This window comes from Euprymna scolopes, chromosome 23 (genome assembly GCF_053919585.1).
Source record: "Euprymna scolopes isolate OS-2025 chromosome 23, ASM5391958v1, whole genome shotgun sequence".
NCBI lineage: Eukaryota > Metazoa > Mollusca > Cephalopoda > Sepiida > Sepiolidae > Euprymna > Euprymna scolopes.
This window is the reverse complement of record NC_136504.1, coordinates 72,334,663-72,354,516: the sequence shown is the minus strand read 5'-3', so window position 1 is coordinate 72,354,516 and position 19,854 is coordinate 72,334,663. Positions and strand designations below refer to the sequence as shown.

The 19,854-nt window shown below is 32.4% G+C and overlaps 1 protein-coding gene across 1 annotated transcript in view; it reads left to right on the top strand.

The window, feature by feature from the left end:
• The window catches only part of LOC145245995 (G protein-coupled receptor kinase 5-like), a gene marked incomplete in the record, with an annotated part of 231,281 nt that overhangs the window by 106,551 nt on the left and 104,876 nt on the right, over positions 1-19,854 (top strand). Inside the window, 1 exon segment of the mRNA XM_080107792.1 lies at positions 3,035-3,130. Within this exon segment, the coding sequence (XP_079963918.1) occupies positions 3,035-3,130 (96 nt within the window).

The following is a 19,854-nucleotide window of genomic DNA, read 5'->3' as shown; positions in this document are numbered from 1 at the left end:
ATTCAATTTTTTAATTAGAATAGGAAATAATAAATCTTTGAAATTTGTTTATATTTTAGTTCAGAATATTTTCAGATGAAATAAAAAAAGGAAATATGATACTATATGTGTTATGAAATTTGTTTCATTCAATTCAAAATTGTAAAATGTATTTCAATTTGAATCATTTAAAAAATCTAGTATTAAATGAAATGAAGTCATCAAAACAAAATAGTGTAAAAGAAAAAGTAGTAGTTGCCAGTTTACATTAAAAGTAAAATTTCATGCGATTCTTTTATTTTAAAACATCCCCACCTTTTATCAATTTTAAGTTCTAGATAATTATTTTAAATCAAACATTGTTTTAGTATATCTTTTGTTTTATCAGTTGAATATCTATTTGAATTTATTAAAATTAAGTTCTTTTCTTTTTTTTTTTTAATATATATAGTCTTAATTGTGGAATTATTCTTTTAAATTATTCAAATTGTACTTAATGCAAAAAATAGCATGCAGCATGTTTTTTAGAATTTTTTTGGTACACAGATAAATTTTAATGATTTTTATCCGGTCTTATCTAACCTTTTAGCTAGGATCAAGATGTATCTTTTGTCCTCAGAAAGAAGAAAAAACCTTCCAGATTGGGAACAATTTATTTTTGTTTTACATTAAATCAACTTTCTGTCATATTCAGCTTTTGTGAGGAAGCCGTTAAATAGGGGTACACATTCCTGTTGTGTGACAAATGCATGTACATGATAGAATTTTAGAATAGTTTCTGCAGTATTTTTGTTTCTGTTTTTTTAACTACTCTACCTCACCCCACCCCCACTTGGCCAGACTTTTTCTTTTAATTTCTAACAATAAAATATCTGCATTCTTTTGGAAATACAATTCAATGAATGATTTCCTTAAAGAAATTAGTTTTGTAATAAAATTAATAGGAAGTTTTTTTTTAAATGTTAGATTTTAAGATAAGATATATTTCTTTTGTTTATAGAGGTTTTACATGTTAGCTTAGTTTTTGAGGAAGATGGTATTAAAAGTTTAATTGACTTAGATTGATTTTTTTTTTTTTAAAGAAATTCCTTTATTACTTGCAATGCATTTGAATGCAAATAACGGTCATCATGTCATCGTCAAAAAACCCCAAAGTTATTTTGAAGCATTTAAAATCTCATTTCTGCTGAGAATGAAAGTTTATAGACAAGTCTGTAACTAAATAAAAACTATTCACAAAAGTAAAATTGCAAAGTGTTGTTTCTAAAAAAAGTTATTTCATTGAATTCGATAGCTTTTATCTTTATTTTTAGTACATTCATTAACCCTGACCTGCCCCTTCTTTTATGCCTTTTCTTTTAATTTCTTGCAAAAATATATTTACATTTTCAAAAAGATAATTCAATGAAGAAGTCATTAAAAATATTAAGTTTCTCCTCTCCAAAAAAAGTTAAATGTTAAAATTTAAATCCCATAAATAATTTCTAGTACTGTATATACTTGTGTATGTTGATGTGCATTTTAAGACCAAAAATTGTGTCATTTTAGGTATTACCTGTGTATAAGTGGACTATAGATTCTAGTCAAGTTAAATGGCTCTTGCACAGATAATTTCCTTCTTGATGTTTTTTTTTTTTTTGTAAGACATATTATAAATTGTTTCTCGACATCCATGAGTGATAATACATGCATTTACGCAAATGTGGTCTATTCGATTTTCATATATAAAACAAACCCACTGCACACTTACATGCAACGAACGCAAATGTTGCTAATCAGACATTCTGATTAATAACATGCTGTAGATTCCAGATTCAGTTACTGTTTTTAAACATAATTTATGTCACGTACCATAATAATGTAAACATATACATTGCACGAGCCGTAATATATCGTAATATTGTGAATGCATGTGTTAAGTGTCATTAAATGGTTTCATTTAATAGTTGTCATTAAATTGTTAATAAATAGTTAATATTGTCGTTTATAGGATTTTTAATAGTGAGAACAACATATTGTAAACATTACATTTCTTAATCTACTTACAACGCTGTCATATCATCACCAAAGATGTCATATCGAACTTGGGCCTATAGCCACGTCTAGAGAGTGAACATTGCGAGAGCTATTGCTATTATTATTAAGCCTCCCACTGAAAAACCGCATGTGCCTGCATGCTGGCAAACCCACTGCAGTGGGGTTCAGAAGAAGTGCGATTAATTACTAAGATAACCAGTATATACTGAGTGTGCAAACAAAATGGCGTTTTCTGTGTTATGATTGAGTGGCGAGTCGCTCTTTAACATTTCCAAAAACATTACCTATGAAAATGAGATTTTAAATGCTTCAAAATAACTTTGCATTTTTTTGACGATGACATGATGACCATTATTTGCATTCAAATGCATTGCAAGTAACAAAGGAATTTCTTTAAAAAATCAATCTAAATCAATTAAAATTTTAATATCAAAACTTAAAAACAAAAATCGACCCCCAAAAAATGACCTTCAAATCATCTCCCAGAAATTTGACTTATACGCGAATATATATGGTATATATTTCTTATCTCTAAAATTTATAAATGATGAATTTTATGATAACTGCTAAAACAGAAAATTGAAGATGCAATGTCATATTGGTTTGTAGTTATTAAATTATTTTTGTTGGAAGATAAAATGAACTTAAAAACAAATTGAAATGTTGTAAAAAAATTTTCTATTGATGTTTCTTTTTCTTTTTTTTTTTTTAACCAATTTCTTGTGAAATTTGAATCATGTATGGTTGTTACATTAATTGAATACAATTATTTAAAATTATAACTTCTAAGAAATTTAATTTAAAATATTACATTTAAACATGAATTCAAAGAGATAGAGAGATGATATGACAATCTTATTTTACAAGTCTAACCTATTATAAAATGTCTGTCAAGAGGATGGGGATGGGTACTGCTATAAAACTACATGAAATAATTGAAAAATAGTTGAGAAAATAAACTAATGATCCAGTTATTTGATATTTGTATAGAATAAAGCTATTCTTTTTGTTTTTTCAGGTGGTGGTGGCAAGAGAAAAGGAAAAAGTAGAAAATGGAAAGAGATTTTACAATTTCCACATATATCACAATGTTTAGATATTAAAAACAAAATTTGTAAGTTTTTATTTATTTTTCTTAGATTTTTTTGTCATTTATGTATTCTTGACAAATCAATCTGACAAGAATTAAAAAAAATATATCTTGTTTACAATGTTATTTCTTGAAATGTATTGTTCAAATGATTTGTTTTGAAAATGAACTATAATTTTTGGAATTTCTATCTTTATATATTTCTGAGGTGACTTTTCTTTTGTGAAGAGAGAAATATCCTTTTTGTACTCCTTTCAGTGATATTTATTGATATTGTTCAAGTGGTGATCCTTGGATATCGATCACTATTTTAATTTTAGGATAAATATGGACGATGTAGAATATTTATAATATGATTTTATTCAATTCCATAACATCGCTTCTAGCTGATGAGTTGTCATAAATTTCCAAGAATTACCATTTAATTATTTTACAGACAGCCTCTTCATGGCTACTGTGGAAAAATAGGTTCTTTACGGTCAACCTATTGTTTGTTGGTCTAAATAAAGGATGTATATTAAAATTATTTGAAATTGCTAATTATCATTAAACTTGAAAATTATATTAGAAAGGAAAAATTCATGCCTGGGAGCTAACAAAGAGGCATTTGCATTCTATTTTTTATGCATAAACTGAAATGCGTATAAATTGATTTAATTTTAAATAAAATAAATTTAGGAAAGAAGTTGTTTATTTCCAAAGAGAATTTTTATTTCAATAATTAATTTCATTGAATTATCTACAGAACCCATGAATACATCTTGTGAAATCATAATAAGTTCTTATTGTTTATATGTGAATTTTTGAGAGTAGTGCAGAAGAAACAGTTACAACATAAAAAAAGAAACAAGTTTTTGCTAAAGCCGACAAATTGTTAAAACCATTTGAATTAATGTTATTTTGATTTTTAATTACATTTCATGTCCTTTCCTACCATTGTGATTTTTTAACTGAGCACCTCCTACAAATATTTAAATATTGATTATTTAAAAAAAACTTTTTTTTTTTGAATAATCGGGTAGATTAGTTTCCATTCGATAATAATTCACTGAAAACATTTTTTAAGGGACGAAAATTAGAAGTATGTTACCATTCGTAATCGTACACGTGAACCAAAACAATCATATTTCACATTTTCGCTTGTTAAAATATTTTAAAATTTACTACTACCCAATTTTTTAAAATATTTGTATGGTTGATAACAAAATAGCTTTAACATGTAAGAATTTTTTTTATAACCAGATTTTCCAAAAAAAAAAAAAATCGATTTGGAATAAAAATAAACAACAAAAACAAACGTCTGTTTACGCCATGTTATCGCTGCTGCTGATACAGCTAATAGAAGTCTTGCTTCAAATTCATAACGATTCTTTCGGATATTATGTTTTTAAATTGGTACGCACCACTAGAGAAAACACTGTCCAGTCATCTTTTTAATGAATAAACATAGTAAAAAGATTGTTTTATTTAATAGTGAGTGTCTGGAGAAATTTTTTTTTAAATTTTCAATACTCACCATTTTGAAATCTTTTTTTTTAACACAACAAAATGAGTGGTCAAATGAATTTCAGACACTCGAAATTATTAAAAATGACATCTCTTTTGGCTAATTTCCAAATTTCATTAAAAAATTCTTTACAGAAATCGGGGGGCCATTACAAACACTTACCGAAAATGCTGTTTTATGATGTTCACATTTTTATCACTCTAAAAATATATAATGTATGTTATTATTTACTAATTCATTTGAAAGTATATTCATTTCTGAACAAAACGATGGTATTTTGGAGACTTAAAGTGCTTTGGTTTTTAAAATATGACTATTTTAACAGAAACCCCTTGAAATCTGTGATTATCCAAAGCGTTTTAATGGCCATGTGTAATTGCTACATTCAGCCTAACTATAGTGACGAGGAACTGCTACTGGCTGTTGTGTTGGGGTTTGGTATGTACTTAATGCAACACATGAAAACAAAATGATAGAATATATTGTTGTATGGCGAGAATGTAAAAAGCTAGCATTTGGATTGGTTGAAAGTAATACATTTCACATTGATTCTTGATGAGAAAAAATGAATGTATCTGGCATTGGCTGAGAATCACAATTTATATTCAAGAATGGATTAGAAGTAAATGATGAAAAAATTATGTTTATGTAAGAAGGATGTAAGCGATTATTTTATTGACTCATAAGGCTGAATAGTGTAAATTTCCTAATCTACTTTGGTATGTATAAAATATAAAAATCTATGATTTTGGAATGAATAAATGTATGCATCACCTCTTTAATTGTAAGCTCTTGAAAGCTTTAGAGGAAAACAGTTAAATAAGTACTTTAATGCACTTGGGATGACTCAGTAATAATTTTCTTGAATAACTTATATCGTTTGAAAACTATAATGTAAAATGTATTAGAAGTAAAAATTAAAAAGTATGAATAATGTAAACTACTATTAATGAGCATTTTATTGATTCTTAAGGCAGCTTGGTGTTTGCTAAATGCAAAGCTGCTATTTTGATATTCAAGAATGTAAAAGCGTCTTTAGAGTAGCTAATTAATTACCTTCCCTCAAAAAGTGTAGGTAAAGGGAGTTTTCTTTAAGTTGAAAATGTAGAGCAGCTAACATGCATTAGCAAGATCAAAATATAAAATGCTACGAACGTGTAAATTATATATTAAGAGATCTACCTACTTAATATCTAACATTACCAGGTGATTCAGACTTCTTCCTACTTCACTTCATAAAAAAATAATAAAATTAAGTGATCACTTTTTGTGCATTCTTTACCTCTATATTATTTTTATAAATAATGATATAATAATTTACCTCTATATTATTTTTATAAATAATGATATAATAATTTATTAAAATAAAAAATGCCATAATATAAGGTACTAAAGCAAATTTTCAAAAATATTTCTATTTCGAAAAAATAATTTTATTGAACTAAATCCACCAGAGTGCATTTTGGTTTCTTCATAAGCAAGTAATCTATTTTTTATATTTTGTTAAAATTGAAAAAACAAAAAAGGATAATTCTTTTTACACTTGAACGAAATTTGGAGATATTCAAATTGTCAAATAGAAAGTAATTTATGGCTTTAAAATTTTGAGCATATCCTCATGTATTGATAAAACATTTTTGGAATAACCAATAATTTTATGAAGATTAAAACATAGCTTTAAGGACAAAGTTATAGTTTTATAGCAACTTGGTTCAATTGATAATTTAATGACTAAATAATAGTTTAATAATTCATGTTTCAAATTCGTATTTAAAAATAGTTTGTTTTAAAAAAATATAAAACATATAGCATAATTAAAAAAATAAATAACTAAAAGTTTAAACAAAAATGAAAGTAAGACTATGTCACCAGATCAGGCGGTTTAAAGATGCTGGCTTTCTGACCTAAAATGTACCAAACATTGATGTTATTGATATTTTTCCTTTCTCTTTGTTTCTTTCAATCATATTCTGCAAAGTCAAAAACAAAAACAAATTTTCTTCTATAAAACCAAATGCCATGAATAAATATTTGAATATTAAATATAAAAAGCATAAAACCCTTTTCCAAAATTACTGGATTTATATTAAATAACCTGTAAAGGGTTGATATGCCATAGAACACTATAACCCACCTTTTACTTATTTAAAATTCAGTGATATTGATGTAAGAAGAAAACCTGGAATAACCTAGAAGAATCCATTTTTTTCTTCATTGAAAAATAAAAAAAATTTTACATATGCAAATTGCAAGAGTGCAAAAATAAAATTAGTTAGAATGTTGAACCATTGATGAACTACAGACTGGAGATGATTTTGTAAAGATTCAGCCATTGCCTTGGATATGTGTGTGTTTGTATATTCTATTCTTGAAATGTGAGTAAAACATGTCAAGAATAGAATGTGGTATAATCAGCAAATATACTCATTTCTAACACAATTGTATCTGAGGGATCATTTATAAAAATCTGAAATAATAAAAGTTTTAGGATCAACACCCACATTAGTGTTATGCTGTTTGGTATATGGCTATTAAGAATGATCTGGATTTTTTTAGTCCAAGAAAGATTGAATTATATTTAATATAGCAATACACATGAAAAAATTGAAATAGCTTAAAATATTTCAATATTGGTATCTATAGAAAGAGCTTGATGAGCTTAGAAATAATTTTTTTTTAATTTTTTAAATCCAATTAAAATTAAGGAAGTTATGACTATTTAAGACCATGTGCGTTTTGTCACATTTTTTACACTACTTTTTCAGCAAAAATGCTGTGTTTTTGTTAAAACAGAAGATTAAGCAATGAAATTTACTATATAAGTGTATCTGGCAAATAGCAAACAGGATCTTGAACAGAAGTGTGCATTCTATCCCAACTATCATCAATGGACCTGAGGTCATCTCGTCAGCATCAGACAAGGCCAAACTATTTGCCAAGAACTTTGCAGCTAATTCTACCCTATGCGACAATGACCATCAACTCTCTGTATTTCCTCCTATAACAGACAACACGCTATGCAACATACAAATATCTGTGTGTGAGGTCGCCAAGCTAATCAAGAACCTAGATTCTAGTAAGGCAACTGGCCCTGATGGCATCCCAATTATAGTGTTAAAAAAGCTTCAACCAGAACTTGCTCTCATACTTACGAAACTATTTAAGCGCTGCCTTAAGAAGTGCTTTCCGACCCCCTGGAAGACCTCATCAGTTTGCCCTGTATTTAAGAATTCAGGTGATAAGTCATCTCCCTCTCAGTACAGACCAATAAGTCTCCTGTGTGTCATGAGTAAGTTGTTGGAATCCATATTAAATAGAGAAATAGTCAACCACCTCAGAAGGAATAACCTTCTTAGTGACACACAATATGGTTTCCGCTCTGCAAGATCTACCGCAGATGTGCTGACGGTTATATCCCACAGGATTAGTGAATCTCTTGACAAAGGCTTCCTTTCTAGGGCAATTGCTCTTGACATATCAAAGGCCTTCGACAAGATATGGCATAAGGGTCTACTTCACAAGATTTCCAGCTACGGTATAAATGGAAATGTTTTCTCAATCATTAAATCATTTCTCTCCGATAGGCTCATAAGAGTAGTGGTAGATGGACAAAAATCGGAGGCCTGCAATATAAATGCTGGAGTCCCTCAGGGGTCAATCCTGGGCCCAACTCTCTTCCTGATCTACATCAATGACCTCCCTAAACACATACTTAAATCATTCGTTGACATCTATGCTGATGACACGACCATCTACGGCAACACATCAAAGGCTGTAAATGACAAAGTTCTCTCGGATTCTCTCTCTTCTGATCTTGAGCGCGTGGTTCAGTGGGGGAAGATGTGGCTAGTTACCTTTAATGCATCCAAAACCAAACTCCTATCCTTACATCATCAACGCTCTGATCCCCAGCTGGCATCAATTGTGATGGATGGCTCTCGTCTGGGTGAGGCCCCGTGTTTTGACAAGCTTCTGGGTTTGACCTTTACTCCTGATCTGAAATGGAACACGTACATCAAGTCTGTTGCCAAGGTCGCTGGAAAGATGGTGGGATCCTTCTACCGCTCCAGAAGATATCTCACTACTGATGCAATTCTCTATCTATATAAAAGCCAAGTACGTCCAAGGATGGAATACTGTTGCCATATCTGGGCAGGAGCTGCCAAAAACAGCCTATCATGCCTTGACAGAGTACAAAATAGACTTCGTGGTTTATTGGGGGATACTCTTTTCTCTACCCTGCAACCTCTCTCCCACAGAAGAGACGTTGCGAGCCTATCCTTGTTTTATCATTATTTTCATGGCAGGTGCTCGTCTGAACTCCAATCCCTGGTCCCCCCTCGCCAATCTTTCACGAAAAACACCCGTCTAGCTGAATCCACTGTGAAAAATTTCCCCCACTCTATATCTGTGCCTAAATCAAAACACGGATTCCATGAACAAAGCTTCTTTCTTAGAACTGCACCCCTGTGGAACTCTGTTCCGTCTGCCTGCTTCCCTCCGGACTACAACTTGGATGTCTCCAAGTCCAATGTTAACAAATTCCTAATGAACCGCCCCCCTAATTAAACACTTCATCAAATCTCCACACCAACATAATGTACTTGCAATAACCCTTATCCCTGAGTGGCTCCCGGGCCTTGATAAGTGGTGATCACTGTGTAAAAAAAAAAAAAAAATCCGCTAAAAAAGACAAAAAAAAAAATATAAAGGGATGGGGCGGTAAATTGTACCAACCGGTAGTTAACAAAAAAAACTTATAGAATTTAATTTTTGAAACCAATGTATAAAAGTTTACATAATGAAATGCAAATATGCATTTTCTTTTGAATTTGTTTTTTGGTTGACTGTGTTCAATTCACACATGGTTGATGCGGTTCAATATTGCTAAACTATAAGTCTTAAGTAAAATTCTATTTATAAATACTTTTTAAAATGAAATTATTTAATTAATCGTAAATATTATTTAGACATAAAAATTAATTGATTACAAAACCTTTTAAAAATATATATATTAATTTCTTTTTCGTTCGGCAAAAAACTGCGCAAAACACTTTTAATTTTCAATTTAAAATTCTAGAAAAAAGATTATATTATTCTGCTTTTAATATAATCAAATTCAGGGTTTTATCTTTCTGGAGAAAAAAATAAAAAAAATAATGGATTTTATTTCAATTAAATTAAAAAAAAAAAAAACTTGACTGAATTGAATTAATTACCCTTAACTTAACGAAGGGGTTTAATAACTTTAGGTTTGGAGGAGATAGATATGGGGTCGATTTTTTTGAAACTTCAAAAGAAGCCGACTACTGTCAAAACTTTGCGAAATAATACGTGATCAATTTCATTTTAGAGATATTTCTTTCAAAAGCCCTCTTTTAAAAAAAGAAAAAAAAGTACATTGTTCTATTAAACCGTTTACTGTTTAAATAATTTGACTTTGCTCGTTTTATTTTAAGAAAATATAAGTTGAAAAAGCATTTTCATTCAGTATTAGAAGATTTGTCAGTAAAAAAAAAAAAACAATCCCCAAAAAGATAAGCGTTTTTTTATTTTTACTCGCAATGTAGAGCCCTGCATACTTCTTTTCAAGTTAACTCTTTTGTAGTTTTGATTACAATAGATCTGAATGAATGAACCTTGTAAGGGAGGGGCACTAAGCATTGCCCTGTTAATAATGAATTTCTTTGGTTTCTTTTTATAACATGCTACATTTCTCTCTTGGGGTTAGAAATATCAGGAAATTTTTTTCTTTTTTTTTAACATCAGACTAAAAGAATCGTAATGAAGGAATCGGAAAATTAAGGTATTTTTTAACGATGCGATTCCGATTCCGATACCTCCCAAAATACACGATTCTTACGATTAACGATTCCGATTAATCGTCCCACCACTAGTATTATTGTAGATTAATACCTTCCGTTAACCCCCCCCCCTATCTGACCACCTCTCCAAAATATGTGATTTTACCTTTGTTGGCAATTACATGTGAATACCTTAAAAATTTTAATGAAATATAAACAAGTATTATTTTAGAATTTAATGTAAAATGATTCCTTATTTTGAGCCATTCTAGCGTTTTAGGGCAGTTAACCATTTTTTTCTATCGGAGATAAATCCTGTGCACCTTTTTTTTCTAAAGACGATTATGTGTGGCTTTAAGAGGGTCTTTGTGCAATTATGAGAGGGTGGGAGGTTGCCACTCTGACTTTGGGTTAATGATAAAGCTAAGGAAAATTATTTGAACATCCTGAAGACTTGATAGAAACGAAAAAAAAAAAAAATTTTAGAATTTAGAGTGGGGGTTAGTTTCACATAAATTTAATGTAAAATAATTCACCATTTAGAGACCATTGTAACCTTTTAGGAGAGTTGACAAATTTATTTTTATGGGTGATAAATGGTACACTTTTCTTTAAGAAAAGATTTTTTTTTTAGACACTTATATGTAGCTTACAAAGGAACTTTTTGTTTGGTGAGGAGCTTGCCACTTAGACTTAGCATTATTGTTAGGGCTAAAGAAGGTTTTAAGAGGGGGAGGCTTGTCACTCGTACATAGGGTTAGAAGTAGGATTAAGGTTTTTCTTTCTTTTTTTTTTTTTTTTTTTTAAGGTGTTTAACCCCCATATTTACGGTTAGTGGGCCATAATTATTGGCCTTTTGAAAATTTTATGCCTTAGATTTTGGACATCAAATTACTTTTAAATATGAAATTTATTTTTGTTTGTTGGAATTCTTAAGGGGTGTGAAACTTAAGAATTACGACAAATAGACAAAAATAAATTTCATTACAAACAAGTGACGTCGCTAACAGAAAACGTGACGTTTGGAAAACTTGTTAAGTATTTTTGCCCACTTATTTAAATATCAAAAAACATTTTTCGCTAAAGTTAACAAATCATTCACAAATTTTGGATGAATTTAGTTTTTATTTTCAATTACATTTCTTGTCCGAGTGATCCATTATTTCGTTAAACTTTCCAGTTTAAGACGTTTTTTTTATTTCTCTACCTGGACTTCCAGCCAAGATCTTTCTATCGATCCGGTAGATATCTCACTGCTGATGCTATTCTCTATCTATATAAGAGCCAGGTACGTCCAAGGATGGAATACTGTTGCCACATCTGGGTAGGAGCTGCTAGAAAGGACTTGTCCTGCCTTGATAGAGTTCAAAATAGACTTCGTAGCCTCGTAGGAGATGTCCTTTTCTCCTCCTTGCAACCTCTATCTCACAGAAGAGATGTTGCGAGTTTGTCTCTGATGTATCGTTATTTTCATGGAAAGTGTTCAACTGAGCTTCAATCTATGGTCCCCCTCGCCAAACTTTCACAAGAAACACTCGTCTAGCTGTAAACACTATCAATAATTTCCCCCACTCTTTATCTGTGCCTAAACCTAAATGTAGATTCCATGAACAAAGCTTCTTTCTTAGAACTGCACGCCTGTGGAATTGTCTTCCGTTTTCCTGCTTTCCGGCTGACTACAATATGGTTGTGTTCAAGTCTAAAGTAAATAAGTTCTTGATGAGCCGTTCTATATAAGTTATCAAATTTACCAAATTTTCATTACTAATGATTACTATATTGTCCAATTTCTACTGTACACTCTTTAACCCTTATCCTTGAGTGGCCTCTTGGCCTTGATAATGTGGTGATGCCTATGTAAAAAAAAAAAAAAAAAAATCACAGTGTAGTATTCTGATGCTACACTTTGCCTTTTCTGTCCTCTGTCAGTGAAGGAGAAATCCTTCATGATGGAGACAATTTTTATGTTTTTCTCTTCAGATTGACCCTTTTTGGGAAGCTGGATTTTCCTCGCATTAAAAACTGACCTTTTGTCAAGGCAAGGAAATAGGAACTTAACTAGAAACTGAGCATCCCCTACAAATATTTAAATATTAATTTTGTATTTTTTTTTATATATATATAATTGGGTAGATTAGTGTCTATTCGATTATAATCTGCTGGAAAAAAATATATTGGGAGTGTGTTACAAAATCTTACCGAAAACGCAGTTTTATGATGTTAACATTTTTATCATTTTATTTTCTTAAAACTCTTAAAATATATAATGTAGATTATTATTTATCAATTTATTTGAAAGTATATTCATTTTTTTTTTTTTACATGGGGGTCTCCACTTATCACCACTTATCAAGGCCCGGGGCCACTCAGGGATAAGGGTTATTGCGTGTACAGTAATCAATGAAATAGTATTGTAGTAATCATTAGTATTGGAGATTTGATAGAGTGTCTTACTTAAGGATGATTTTAGCAGAACCCCCTTAAAATCCGTAATTATCCAAAGGATTTTTATCGTCCGTGTGTATTGCTATTTAATATTCCTCTAGTAATATCATATAAATTAATTTTTATAAGACTTTGTCAAAGGCTTTACACATGTCAAGCATTACAACCCTAACATCATTTGTATGGTATGTATATAGAGATGACTGTTAGAATATCCATAATAGAATGAGCTTGTCTAAATTCATTCTGTTGATCATAAATAAGTTTAGCATTTATAAACTATTGTTAGATTGATTACTGATTCAAAGATTTTAATGAAGGATGAGAAGAAACTCTTGATGCAATAATTTTGCAGGTCAGTTCTTTCACCAGATTTCTTTTAACACTGAGGCAATTTTCTAGCTATCAAAGAAGCAAGATTTGACAAGACATTTTTTTTATATTTTAGAGAGGACGTGGCTTACTAGAATATTTCTTTGATTATGGTGGGAATTAGTTCAAGCCCACATGTTTGGAGGTGTTAATCCCAGACTTACCATACAGTCACCAACAACAGCACAATTATCGTTACTAGCGTGCTCATTCCTACTCCTGTAACCACTACCTTATGAAGTCTATCCCTAGCTTCTGTATTCTCCAGACCGTTTAATCGGGCCTGCAATTCACTCAGATCTATTCATCTAATTCCTCCCATAGCTTTTGGTAACCTAAGTCGGGTATGTGGCAGTGAACGATGGATCAAGGGGTCCCAGAGGTCAGTGAGGTTATTCAATTGGTCATTCACCCACTCTACCTCAGGTGCTTTTAACAAATACCGTTCCTCAACCTGATAATACGCAGGTAACCTTATGCCCTTTCCCTAGGCTTCACATCCCCTGTCCAGTTCTACCATAGTTAAAGGTGGTCTCACCTTGATTATCCCAGCAGCCGTGTTACCGCATACCTTGGACAGTTCCATCTTCTGTTGCACGAATACCAATCAGGTGCCTTCAGCTACTCTTATAGCCAGTGGCAAAAGACCTTCACTTGCCACCTTAACCTTGCAGACGCGATTTATCACTCTCATTCCTTGTCATAATTAATGCTACATATTCTATCCCTTGCCATATTAAACACTACATATTCTGACTCCACTCTGTAACTGGCTACCAACCCTAACTTGGGTGTGTCCAGTGGATATGGAACAGGTGGAGTAATAACTTTATAAACCTCGTATTTGGTTCCTCAATCCCAGAGGGGTACAGATACAAACACTAATATGTTATCCTCCAAGAGTTTAATATTCGGGTATATTATTCTACCCCCCCCCCAAATATCTCTTACATTCATTAACACAGCCATGACTGACAGCCATCGATCTCCCCAACCATCCTCCAGGTGGAGCGTTCATCAATGCTATTTTTTCCTAATCACAAGCAGAGCGAACGTGGTGCTCAGGGCCACTGAGTCAACAATTCGCGATTCTGCCATGCCCGGGTTCACATCGCATTACCCAGCTCCCTCCTTCTGCCAGCTACCGCTCGCTGCTCTGCTATCAGACCATCTCTCCTGATCTCCACAGATACACCAGCTTAATCACGCCTATCCCCGGAACAAAGCGAGGAAAATCCCGCCTGTCAGCACACAACTATTTACAAAAAGTTAAGTACCTTTTTGTCGCAGGCTGTTTAAACAGCCAATTCAGTTTCAGTAAAATTAATCCGAACCCCACTGGATAGTTAAAATAATAAAAAAACTACAGGAAGCCAGATACGCCCTCTAATTTATCGAATTCCTTTTGATATTTCAAAACACGTTCCCATAATACACTTCTCTCTCTGTGTGACACACACACGTTCGTGCAGACAACGACCTCAATTCCAACATCTGTCTCCTTATGGGTGGTTAATAAAAAAAAAACTACAAGGAGCTATCCACACGCCCCCCAGCATCCTCCCAGGCGGCATGTCCGAACAGAAATGCACCATGAGGTCACTTAGGGATCAGCCAACTGCAATCATTACTGATTCTTACTCCCAGAATTCAACTTCAAAAGAAATTAATTACTAAAAAAAAAATGCGTTATATTTAACAGCCTCACAGGTCGCACCCTCCAAGGAGACTCGGTTAATGCCTCGTTACCGCACGAGAAACTCTGTCTCTTTTTTTAATTAATATCTCCAGGTGCGAATATCACGCACCTGATTTACTCACAATAGAAAAATCTAAAAAAAATAAATCACTTTTCGCACACAATTGAGTGTACCACACTTCACTCAGTGATGCTAATAATTATTTCCAATTATTTTCATTCAGTCTTACGGAGGGGAGATGCATAATCTTGTAAGGGTTACACAATGTTCATTACAAGATGATTAACACATGTTGAAAGATGACACATGAGTTACAAAAACACAATTGATGATTCTTTATTCATTGGACCGATCGAATGATTATGATGTCAGGAATTTACATTTGGGATCTACATAGTTTAAACATTCTCCCTTCCACTTCCAAAGGACTGACTGAACCCAACTCAAATGCTCTCAGCTCTTCAACTCTGCAACTCAACTGAACTGATTAACTCTAGCTCCTATATTGAGAATCCCCTTCGCTATGACGTCAGAAGTGTGTTTTCCAAATGTGACTAATTCACGTGGCTATGCACATGGTTTTGACAACAAAAGAACTCTCAACATATGACTCTAACCTATTTTTTAACAATATATTTTTAATTTGTATTGTTCATTCTTTTTGGCTGATCTTTTTAACATTTTAATTCCAAATAGAATGAACAATCAATTCTTTTTACGATATGAATAATATCTATTTCTAATAGAATTTATGAATAGACTAAATTCTAACATTCCGATCCTTAACCTTGCTTACAAGGTTTAAGTCTTGGCTTATCCTAATCTCATTTTCACCTATCTAGTACTCTTCTTATTTACATGGAAAAAGGACATCCCTATCCTTCCCATTTTTCAAAAAATGTATGTATTTTTAAATTTTAGTACATTTTTTCTCTATATCAATACAACCACTTGGCTAAGAAAGATCAGACCCCATAAAAAACGTCTTTAGTCAGCCCTTTTCCAACTGACTTCATAATTATTTTCTTTAGATCAGAATCTTTCTCTGATCTTCCTGGCATTTCCTTTTTGGGTGTAGGGTATACCTCCTATGATTCATATCAGCTGCTTCATTCAGCCACCCTTATGCCGTAAACCGAGGTCTCATTTTACCTCTTCACGAAATCAACGACTTTTTAGTCTAAATGTGTCCTGATCCTTTCTTTCACCTTGGTGTTCTACTTATTTTTTTTTTTCTATCTTATTTTTTGGGGGACATACATCAAAGCTCATTTACTTAAATCTTTGTGGTTGGCTTCTAATTAAGATATACCTTTTCATCACCCTGATTCACTCGGATTTCCTTGCTTGGACTCTTGGAACTTTGATAAAAAACATCACTCTTAACTAAATAACCCCATCCTTTGCACCAAAATTTCTATTTGCGCACTGAATTCTAACTATGGCCCGGATTTCTGTAAATTTTCTTTTTCTTTTTTTTTCTTCCATCAGAGCGTCCAAGATCCAAAACCTAACACACATCTTAAAAAAAAAAAAAATTAAGGTTATATCTTTTCTTCCTACGTACTTACGGTATATTTTACTTTTTTCTCCCTTAATGCTATGTGATTTGCCCGTAGTACTGACTCTTATAGTCCTTTGGAACCCTAAGGAATTCTTGTATACTTCAACGCCTGCCTTTTTAATTTATTGTGTCGAGACTTATAATTCTGCTCGGTGCAATTACTTGCAGCATGCTTTATAAGCACCCAATATCGCAGGTTCCCATCTATATTTTTCTAACAGGGGCATTCTAATGTTGTCTCCTGCAAGCTACACTTCTTGTGAAAAATGTTTATGGACATAAAAAAAAAAAAAAATTCTCTCTTTTGGCTTATCACATCCGAAAAACTCAAAATACCCATTTATGTAATTTTGTATTGTCCCCTCTCTAAAATTCTAACTTATTTCTAGGCCAACCATTTGTCTCAATTATCGTTTCATTTTATTTTTCCTAATTTATTTACTTAATTATGATTTGAATTCCTGACAAACAAATGCAATAACATTATGCATACATTTAAAACAATTTACAATATTTGTTCAACATATATAACATTTTCAAAAAAGGCATTATCACATTTAACTATGATTTCACATTTAACGTTACAGTTATAACTTTTCTTTTGTTCAACAAAATCTTTTTCTGTAACAACAACAACAACAATTACAACAAAGTCTGTAAAAAAATTGTCCTTTTTAAAAAAACAAAAAAACACCTGGAAAGCTGAAAAGTTCAACTATGAACACAAAAATGCCTTTTTCACAAAAGTATTTACACGTTTTAAAGTGCAAGCGACTTTGACTCTTGTGAAAAATTCTTGCTTGATTGACAGTTATGCAAAACAGTTTTCAACAATTCCAACTTTGACACATTGATCTTAATTTCACAACAATAATAAATGACCCCAATTTTCCTACTTGTGTGTATTTTTAAAACAAAACAATTCATTTATCAATAAAAATTATTAACCGAAATCGTATTTTATCATGTTTTACTCAAAAGTACCTTGTGACCATCGTATTTACGTTTTCGCGTGTTTGTTTTCCATTCTATTGTTTCTTTTTTTTTTTTTTTCTTTGAGCAGATCGTCTCTTTTTTTCTTCTTTTTTTTTAAATACATTTTTTCTTTCATATGTGCATGTATGGTAAATCGTCTAGCATCTTTCTTTACCTATCCAAATAGATATTCGTGTGTGGCTGTTTTTATTATTGTTATTGCTTTTTTTTTTCTTTGCGGCATATCAACATTTTTTTTCATGTGAGAGTGTATGCTTTACTTTTTTTTTTTCATTGTGTATTTCGTCTAGCTAAGGACCTTAGTTGTTTCCGTGGCATTATGCGAGGTTCGCTTTTTTTTTTATTGTGTATGTGTGTATTTCGTCTAGCTAAGGACCTTAGTTGTTTCCGTGGCATTATGCGAGGTTCGTTTTTTTTTTTTTCATTGTGTATGTGTGTATTTCGTCTAGCTAAGGACCTTAGTTGTTTCCGTGGCATTATGCGAGGTTCGTTTTTTTTTTTTTATTGTGTATGTGTGTATTTTGTCTAGCTAAGGACCTTAGTTGTTTCCGTGGCATTATGCGAGGTTCGGTTTTTTTTTTTTTTTTAATGTGTATGTGTGTATTTTGTCTAGCTAAGGACCTTAGTTGTTTCCGTGGCATTATGCGAGGTTTTTTTTTTCAATGTGTATGTGTGTATTTCGTCTAGCTAAGGACCTTAGTTGTTTCCGTGGCATTATGCGAGGTTCGGTTTTTTTTTTTCAATGTGTATGTGTGTATTTCGTCTAGCTAAGGACCTTAGTTGTTTCCGTGGCATTATGCGAGGTTCGGTTTTTTTTTTTTTTTAATGTGTATGTGTGTATTTTGTCTAGCTAAGGACCTTAGTTGTTTCCGTGGCATTATGCGAGGTTTTTTTTTTCAATGTGTATGTGTGTATTTCGTCTAGCTAAGGACCTTAGTTGTTTCCGTGGCATTATGCGAGGTTCGTTTTTTTTTATTGTGTATGTGTGTATTTCGTCTAGCTAAGGACCTTAGTTGTTTCCGTGGCATTATGCGAGGTTCGGTTTTTTTTTTTTCATTGTGTATGTGTGTATTTCGTCTAGCTAAGGACCTTAGTTGTTTCCGTGGCATTATGCGAGGTTCGTTTTTTTTTTTTTCATTGTGTATATGTGTATTTCGTCTAGCTAAGGACCTTAGTTGTTTCCGTGGCATTATGCGAGGTTCGTTTTTTTTTTTTTATTGTGTATGTGTGTATTTTGTCTAGCTAAGGACCTTAGTTGTTTCCGTGGCATTATGCGAGATTCAGTTTTTTTTTTCATTGTGTATGTGTGTATTTCGTCTAGCTAAGAACCTTAGTTGTTTCCGTGGCATTATGCGAGGTTCGTTTTTTTTTTTCCATACCCTTGTCTGGGTGCACTGGAACGAGCACCAAATAACAAGGTGACATAAACTAGTATCACAAAGTAATCATGTTCCCCAGTGGGCTATGGGCATCTGACACACAAGCCATGGACAGTGTAGTTAAGAATAGGTTGAGAAGTGAGGCTTGTTGATCTTGACTATGTGGGAGGCAGGTCAAGGAAAGCGATGGTTTGTAAAAGAGAAACTACGCAAGCTGTTACCAGTTACATCTGAATTCAAGCTAATCTCTGTGGTAGACATTAAAATCCCTGAATACATGGATTTGGGAACAGATCTAAAGAAGGGGCTACATTTACACTATCAGACACATAGTTGAGAAGCTTACAATCCTGGGATGAAGAAAAATGGTAGAAGAAATTATGTAACTAATGCCATGCCAATCTAAACAATATCAACCTGATCATCTGATTCTTGACTCTGTTCATTAGTCAGTCAACGCCCACCACAGAAATTTGCTTGGCTTCTCTAACTACACTGACACCGCTAGTAGAATCATCCATAACTTTGCTATATGCCATTCTTTGACACAGACAGTAACTTTCCCGACCCATCTACCAGATTGCCAGGACCAACAAGCCTCACTTGTGGATCTATTTCTGACAAAAGATCCTGAGGATTGTGTAACAAATGCTGATTGCCCACTTAGGAATGCTGATCGTGCTGTGATAATGATAGAATCACTCTAAACTCTAAGTTGAAGAGCCATTGCTCAAAACGACAACATGCTAAAATAAGGCTGACTGGGATGCCATTAGTGATCGCATCAGAGACGCCCCATGAGGAAATATCTTTTCTCTTCCTGCAGAATAGTGCACAAATTAGACTACTGAATGGTTCAAAGCAGCAATTAAAGCACATGTTCCTACACGGAAGTTATATAGTAAACCCCACTCTCCCCAATGGTTTACTTCTACTTGCGCAGCTGCGATTGCTCAGAGGTAACATGCATACCATAGATTT